Genomic DNA, 8,705 nt, shown 5'->3' with positions numbered 1-8,705 from the left:
AGGCCCAGTCCCTCCCACCACCTTCAGCCCCACACTCCAAGCACCAGAGTCTGTTCAGATTCTGAACCTCCCTGATGCCATCCAGAGACTGATGGTATTAAACAACCAGCTTGTTCAGCCCACAGCCTGTTCTCAAATTGCTCTCAGGAACCCAGTGCTGCTGGAAATAAATTTTTTTATTAACTCATCCTGGCAGCACACACAGAAAGCCTCCGGTCCAGGGGTTAAGTGCTCCTGCTACAAAGCACAGTCTCCACACAGGTCACTGGTAAACATAGCAAAATGCTCCTGAGTTTAACCCACTCGCTCCTGCGGAACCACATATACATGAATTAAACCCTCACCTCTATGAGGTGCTGTGCTCAGCAGAATCTTCTCCCCACCTCTGCAGCAAAGCTACCAGTGCCTGCTGAGATCAAACTGAATTTATGGAGAGGCACCCAGAAGGTTAAGAATGCTCTGACTTCTGCACTAGAGAAACAGCTTTTGAGCCTGCTGCTTTCCAATTCCTTGAGACTTCCATCCCACAGTGCTGCTAAGGATCACAGCCAGGTGATCTGCATGTGGTCCCACTGAGACCTGAAAGCAGGAGCAGCTCACTCACCCTTGCTTTCCCTACCTTACTCTACTATGTCCTATAAAAACTGTCTTTTTCTGGCTCATCACTGTTGCCCCTCGCTGTGCGTATCTGGCAGCCTTTTTCACCACAACAAAGCCACTGATGCCACTGACTGAGTTGCACCTGCTCTGGAGACCACCCAAATTCCTGTGTGGTGGCACCAACTTTAAGCACCACTCAGGCTGGACCAAAAGGACACCTCACCTTGAGACTTGCAGCTCTCAAACATCTACCTGACACACCCCAGGTCACAGGATTAGGAGGGTTTATGTGCTCCATCAGATGAACGTCACCTTTTGATGGGGCAACAGGGAAAGGCTCCAGGCACTGCATCACCACCTGCTTGAGCTCATCATGGGCACCTTTTAATCTCTTCTGTGGGCCAGGGCTGAATGATCAAAACCACACTTCACACAAGCGTTGCACTGCACATCAGAGACAAGTAAGGCTGATAAAATCAATCCACCCACGTTCCATCCACTTGTTCCTATGCACATCACAGTCCCAATGCACTGACATTCATCACTCTACCCTTGCAGGAATGCTACAAACAGCTTCAGGAGAAGGGAGACAAACTGACCCAGCACTTCCTCTGCTCAGCATTCCCAAAGACCCTTCTCAAACATCCTGTTTCCTCACCAGAGAGTGAGGGGAAAAAAGTGCTTCCTCTTGAAGCACTTTTTCTTTAAAATCAGTTTTTCTATTGAAATGCAGCTCTCCACATGCTACAAGTCTTCCCCCAGCCAACTGCTCCACTGTGCTCTGAATAATTTAAGCATCTCATTGCCATGAAACTGCTGATATTTTCCCAAACTACCTCATTGCCTCTTTGTTGGGATCAGCCCCTCTTCTTGCACAGCTTATACCAGGAACACTTGGGACATGCCTTAGCACCCATCTTCAAGCAGCTAAGTTTCAGCATGACTTTTCAGAAACTGTGGTCAAAATTCATCCTAAAGAATTGATCCCAAGTGCTTGGCAGTCTGTGCCAAAGCATGGAACTAACAGACTTTGATTCCAGCCTGATGTATTTATTTTGCAGGACTAATAGTATTTATCAAAGGAAAAATCTGATACCCAAATTCAATTCTGGAACTCAGTCTGCAGCCTCTGTAAATTGTTTCACTTGCAGGTCAGCCTACCTGAGGGTGCAGTTCAAGAATGGCACTGGGCTGCAGATATGCTTTGGCATCATTTAAATTAAATTTAGTTTAAAATCAAAACTCTTTCCCAAGTAGTTGTGACAAGCCAACAGAAGGCATTTTCTAGGACAGCATCTGCTCTTTCCTTGGTGTCTGAATAATTTAACCAGAATATGGAGGTTTCAGTGGAACCAAGGAGCCCATGTTTAAGGAGAAACAGGACAAGCAAGTGCTTCCTGTTCAAAATTGTTAAAACTTCTTGTTTCCTCCTCTCCCTCTCTTCCTCCCGACCTATTGGCAACTGCATCAATCAATATGGAGGAAAATTAATTCTGTCTATTGACCTCTAAAATGACATTCAAGTGACAGTGACTCTTAGAACATTTCACTGAGATGAGAGAGTAAGAATATGTGCTTGAGGTCACACCTCAAAGGAGAATAGAGAGGAATGACACATGGGACCAGAAATAGCTTTGAGCTTTACAGGCTGTTAGATTTAGGTGTCCTGGAAGAGAGACTTAAATCAAACAGTTATTCCCCCTCATAAAACAGCAGCAGCAATTCAGTAAGTGCTAACCTTAATTAGCTGATTCCTGCCCTGGGCTCTATGACTTCAATTATTTCAGATCTGGCCATCCACCAGAAGCAACCACACAAACAGTGTCACTGTGAGGTCTTTATCCATGCCCTCATATCTAGGAATTCTAAGGTTTCCTGCTGTCCTTCTCCCCAGTCCCATACCTGAGGCCTATGGATGTCACAGGCTTTGAGCACACAGCCAGCACAGAGTCCCTGTGGCTCTCAAGGAAGTGCAGGTGGATGGCCAGGGACAGAACAGCTTGTCACCGCAGAGAGCCTTGGCTCTGCTTGCTCCCACAGAGTGTGCCAGCAGCCACCTGCATCCTGGGAATGGGGAGAACCATCCACAAGATCTTCCAAAAGCAGCCAGAGGAAGCCCCAGCCCAGCTCTCCCCAACCTGCACTCCAGCAGCTGCTTTAACGCTACTCAGGATCCAGCTGTTTGTTTAGCAGCCTACCTCCTCCACTCCACAAAGGTTATCAGGATCTGGAAATACCACAAAAGACTCCAGGCATGGTTATACATCAGAATCTGTACAGTCTTTCTCCCCGTCAGGGAAAGGTTTTGTGAGTTTGGCAGGACAGGGTGGGAGGACAGGGAATTAGAGCGAGCCCATGAATAAAGAGAAGAAGCAATCTGGAAGTTAAAGTGTTTATTGATGTGTTTAAACTTTGTACATTCCCCACAGACCACACTAAGGAGTTTGCAGGTAAATCTGTGCATAGTGGGAAGAAACACGGGAAGGGGAAGAAAAAATAAAGTCACAGGAAAAATAGAAAAAATACACCACAGGTTACCAGAACCCCCAGATTAAAAAAAGCCGTGAGCATTAACATCAACTATACAAGCATTACAAAGACATGATGATGGTGAGTGGAACAATGCCCCTTTTGTTCTTCTTGGGGCCTATGTATCCTATTTCCCTTAAAGTAGGCAGCATCCCTTTCCCAACATGTCACTCTCTTCCATCCCCAGCTAAGAGACCTCTCTGTGTTTGTCAGCTCCCAAGGTCCCAGTTATTGCAGTGATTTGTCATTTCTGGCCCAACATCACCCAGGGAGATGCAAAGGCTCAAAAACCTGTGGCTCTTAACTACTTACCATGTTGGTGAGGCAGGAGAGCTGGGGAAATTAGAAAGTAGTAGCAAGAGGGGGCTGTTAATGCCAGGTGAGTACTGAAGGAAACTGGCTGAGAACAGAGATTTCAATTCAATACCAGAACTTCCAACTCTAGAGCAGAACTGAATCTCGAATGAGAATGTGCAGACCCAAGTATGCACAAACCATGTTCTAACATTCTACTCGAATAACTATAAACAGAGATGCCAGAAGCCTTTTAACTCCTTGCCTCCATGGAGTCTTGATTCCTAGAGCCCAAGCTGCTAAGCAGCAGGGTGCACACCACTGGCATATGAAGATGGGGTTCTTTTTCCTTTTTTTTTTCTCTTTTTCTTTTTTTTTTGTCTCATTATAGGGAATTTTGTTAGTTACTGTTCCCAATTGCTTCTTTGCTTATGCTGTAATAGCTTCTATCCCTAAATTAATCTCTTTGCAAGTCCCAGTGAAATTCACTTAAAAAAAAAAAAGGAAAAGAATAATGGTTTATATACAAAAGCCAAAATGACCAAAGAGCCACAACTGTCTCCTTTTTTGAAGGTGGGCTGGTACAAACGACCCTCAATATACAGGTGGTCTATCAGAAATAAAAATCAACATTTCCCATTTTTATATATATAGAGCTTCTATCAGACAACAGTACAACAGAACTGGTATTTTTCAGATTATTAAAAAAAAAAAGAAAACTACATCTCATTCAAATATCTGCAATAGATCAATTTTTCCCATTTAAGGAGATTTATATATCATATTGTTATATTATCATTTCTTCACCCATTTTAAAGAATGGAAATTGCAACTCTACAGTAGTAATTATAGTCTTAATGATCCAGGAGTTCTGAATGTAAGATGAAGTCCTCTTGAAGCAACTGTTGGTCAGTAGTTGATCCAAAACACTGGACCACTTTGGCCCTTCGCCCCGCACCTTTTCCCATTGGGGCTATTCCATCTTCATCTCTTTTATATCTGCATCTGCTCCAGGTATTTGTAAGTGGGATTCTCATAGCCATGGTTTTGCATCTTGCTCAGATGCCGCTCCTCAGGGGTGAGCATCGGGTCAACCTTTGAAAAAACACATGATACTGGTCAAGGAGACACTTCTAGGATTGATTTCACAAAACAAGAGGCAACAGACAAACACTGAGTGAATACCATGGTGAGCAGTAAATGGAAAAAAAGGTAAATTGCAAAAGGTAATTTGAATAGAATTGCTTGTTCAAGAGCTGACGCCTCCTGCCCACCCAATCCCCTGTGGGGATGTTCTCTCAAATCTGTCATTGCTCAGTCAACACTGCAAATCAGGGACCCACTTGTCTCATTGAAGAGGTTGTTATGATCTCCTGCATGGGTGGGGCAAAGGGAAAAGCAGCTTTCTCTGGGCTCCATTAAGTTGTCATAGAAATGTGCAAGGAAGAAGGAGCTGCTTTTCAGCATTTCGCCAATCACAACATCTTAATTGTCAATTAGCCAGGAGGACAAATTGCTGTGGATTGACTGGCTGACTGCCCTGCTAAAGATATTGCCTGAAAAGCTCATTTACTGATAAATCCTACCCTGAGCCAGCCAGGAAAGCCTAAGTAAATCCTAGTGATAAGCAAATGCAACTCTGGAGTGGCAGATGTCAGCACAGCATACCTGGGACTGGCACCTGCACACTGAGGAACGAGCAATGATGGTGTCAGCAGGGACAGAGTTAATTCCTACCCAGCCAGAAGCAGAACTCTCCATGGCTTGGCAGCTCCTGCCATTCTCTACCCCCACACACACGTGATTCAACACTGACTATTTTCTTCCTCAGTTATGGAGCTGTTTCTCACCTCCACAATTCCATGGCTGATGGTCCCATACTGCCTCTTCCTCAGCATCACCAAGCTGATGACTATAACAGTAGCTATAGCAACAGCAATCACCAACAGCCCAATAAGGGCACTGCTGCTGAAGCCAAAGTCATCACGGAGGGAGTTGTCATTATCCTGGAGGGAAGAAAACAGAGCAGATTGAGGAAGAGCAATAAGGCAGATGCACTGCTGAACACAAACCTAAACCATGGCCACTAGTAAGGTCTTTCACCATCTGTGGTATCGAGATATGACTGATTATACACTAGACAGTGTATATATATCACTCCTAAGTATTCCACCCCTATATATTTCACCTCTAAATATTCCATCAAAAGGATAACCAATGCAAATTTCTTTCCCCACTTAGTAGCTCTGGACAGACACTGGCCCACATCACTTCCCTATTCCACAAAACACTTTTGCAGTAGGAGTCAAGTTAATATCTAATGTGTGTTCACTGTTTACGTCCTTATGCAGAAGGGGTGTACTGTGTTTCACTCTGCATGAGCCCCTAGGCATCCAGGCACCAAATCCTGAATTCAGTAAAAATGGTCATCAAAATCCAGCATTAGGAATTTGCCAATCCCTGGATTCAGCAGCCACAAACGTACCGGCTCATCCACCAGCCCTCCGACACGCTCTGCGTTGAAAATCATCTCCTTCACATCAAGGGTTTCATCAATTACCTAAAAACGGCCACAAAAGTGTTTTATGGAAGGATTCACACAAAACAAGGAGGAGAAGGAAGAGGAAGACAAACAAGAGACCTTTAATGAACACTAGCAAAGGCTCAGGACCACTTACCATCTCCCCTTTGCTCTCAACAGCATGGAATGTTCTCCAACACTTATACAGCCACCAGAGACAGTCTTGAGATAGTATTACAGCTAGTTAGCTCCAGACTATCTCAAACTAAAGCCCCAATGAAAAAAAAGCAACTTTTATTGTTTTTTTAACTTTGGACCTAGCATTTCTGTTATGTAAGATCTAACCTATGGCTTTAAAACAGTATTGAAAGGAAATTCAAAAAGGTGACTTTTTAATCTTTTTAAACCCATGGAACTGAGGCAAAGGGCTGTCACTAGAACTTAGAGAATTCTTGACACTATAGAGACAACTCCTGCTGGGTTGCTCAGCTTCAGAGGAAGGCGAGGCCTCCCTTGCCATGAAAAAAAATGGGAGACACAGATGGAACACACCAGCATTCAGTGTGTTCAGACAGTGAACCTAGTGAAAATAAAGGGACATCAAAAGGTCTCTGCTTGGGAAAAGCATTCCTAAATCAGAGAGCTCTCAGAATCAGACTGCCAAAGATCTGAAGCTCTCTCCTTCCCTTCCCCTCCCACCCTTCTGATACTAATCAGTATTAAGAGCCTACAATAGTCACCAAACTGACTCCCCTTCACCATATGGATAATGAACACACTGACATTCTGTGAGCTGGAACAAGACATTGAAACAAGCCACTGCTATTAATTAGTGTCCACAGCAGGTTTAGCTTCACAAAATAAAGGTGGAGAGCTCACCACATTTTCATCCACCTTGTTCTTGCTATTAATCACTTTTTCTTCAGCACCAATCAGCCCATCCAGCTCAGTCATGCCAGAACCTGCAGCAAAAGAGCAAGGAGAGCCCATCAGCCCTTAGGAACATTTTGGAAGGGTCACCTACTCTGTATAGAGCTGCCTTGGATCGTGTGTTTAACTGCACAGACTGCTGAGTATTAACCTGTCCTCATGCTGCTGTGTCAGATGGCAGCTCACAAACTACAGTGACAAGTGATTAGGAGGGCTGTTAATGAGGGGAAATGAGGCGGCAATGAGAGGAGCAGACAGGACTCATCACCAAAATCAGGCTGAGGTGTCAATTCAGACAAACCATACAGTTAAGTGCTTCTGTTAGATAGCTCCAGACAAGACATAACACACAGTAAGTGCAGTAACGGCTGCAGGTGTCACCCCAGGTCACCAACACCCCTCTGTGACCCTGAACAGGAGTGGATACACATCCATCTGCCAAGAGCCAGCACACAGGGAATGCTTTCAGCATTGCCCATTCTGCTGGAATCAGGCACATCAGCAAGTGCCTCAGGAATGGGAATTTGAATTCCAAGGTCACCCAGCATGGCTCTGTAATGAGCTGCTGTCCCATACCTGGCACAAGCCCAAAAAAATTAAATCCCAGGACAAGGAAGGAGCAGAGAACTACACCAGCCTTTGTACCAGAACACTACTACCCCATTTCCAGGCTGGAACCAGCACTGGCTCAAGAGAAGAATATCAATTAACAGAAGGCTCTGCATAAACTGTTTTGATCCAAACCATTTATAAATAGATCAGATCAGTAAGAGAGTCTGATGCAAACTGCCCTGACATAACACAGCATGTTATGTTAGAACACCAGTGTTCCAGTCGTGGTGGGGACAATGTAATGACCTGTGACGCACTAGTGCAAGAGCAGGACAGTGAAGCCTCAAACCTGCAGTGGATCTTTCCAATGACATGGGGGAAATTCTACTACAGCACTTCAGGCTTTGTTGGTGGCTGCAAACCCCCCACTCTGCACAAATTGCTGAGCTTGCAAGGTGCCCAAGACATGTCAACTGCTGCTGGAATTGGCAACATTTTCTTTGCTGAGATGCAAGGACAGGCTACTTGGCTTCAAGGCAAGTTTTTACAGTGACAAGTTTGTATTGCCTGAAAATGCCACAGAAATAACATTTCACTATGAAGTTTTAGTGCATCACGTTTTTCTTTAGAGGCAGTAATCAGATTCCAAGCACGGCCAAGACTGCCAGTCTGACTTCCCTCAACTGTCAAAGCAGGTTATGTTATTATGGAATCAATGATTGGGATTTTCAGGAGAAACCAGCCATAAATAGTTTGTACAGAACTACTGTATCAGCTTTTGGCCTATGCTTGCTTTATTCCAGTTTCAGGAGCCAACCCAGCACAGTCTCCAGGGCTGAGAGTTCAGCTGCTGCAATGAGCTCTGCAATTTGTCTCAGTGTGCAGTACCAAGTAACAGACCCAGTACTATGTAGCTCAAAGGCACAGTTTATATTATATACCTTACAGGGAAAAAAATCCAAAAACACACACCTGCACAAAATCCCCCCCCTACCCCACCAACCCAATACTCCCTCAAAGCCCTTGAGCAATTCAGTGAAAAGGGAAGGGAGAGGAGAAACAAGTGTAGGACTTTGCTGTCCCCAGGTCATCAGAGACTCTTATATTTACCCAGACAGGGAGAACTAGTACAAATTTATCATCCTCAAGGCAACACAGCAATTGTCCAAAAATTTAATAAATAAAATATCTAACTAAAGTCTGTTCCAATTCCTGCCAGAGCAGTCAGCACACTGTACACTGTTCCACACCAGGGATGAAGGTGACTTACATTTGCAGA

The 8,705-nt window shown here is 44.5% G+C and overlaps 1 protein-coding gene across 7 annotated transcripts in view; it reads right to left on the bottom strand.

Annotated features, from left to right (window-relative positions):
* Window positions 1-2,978: 2,978 nt before the first annotated feature.
* The window catches only part of APLP2 (amyloid beta precursor like protein 2), a 50,572-nt gene continuing 44,845 nt past the window's right edge, over window positions 2,979-8,705 (bottom strand). For 3 of the 7 annotated variants that reach the window (XM_066564252.1, XM_066564254.1, XM_066564259.1), the window contains 4 exons: window positions 6,824-6,906; window positions 5,909-5,983; window positions 5,274-5,429; window positions 2,979-4,518 (listed from right to left, as the gene is read on the bottom strand). In XM_066564252.1, the coding sequence (XP_066420349.1) occupies window positions 4,417-4,518; window positions 5,274-5,429; window positions 5,909-5,983; window positions 6,824-6,906 (416 nt within the window). In that variant the 3' untranslated portion in view covers window positions 2,979-4,416. The remainder of the gene's footprint in view (window positions 4,519-5,273; window positions 5,430-5,908; window positions 5,984-6,823; window positions 6,907-8,705) is intronic. The other 4 variants (XM_066564253.1, XM_066564256.1, XM_066564257.1 and 1 more) reach the window with 2 other exon arrangements.

The sequence above is a fragment of the Molothrus aeneus genome, chromosome 22 (assembly GCF_037042795.1).
Source record: "Molothrus aeneus isolate 106 chromosome 22, BPBGC_Maene_1.0, whole genome shotgun sequence".
In the NCBI taxonomy this organism is placed as follows: Eukaryota; Metazoa; Chordata; class Aves; order Passeriformes; family Icteridae; genus Molothrus; species Molothrus aeneus.
Note: the sequence above shows the minus strand (reverse complement) of the source record. Positions and strands in the feature narration are given on the sequence as shown.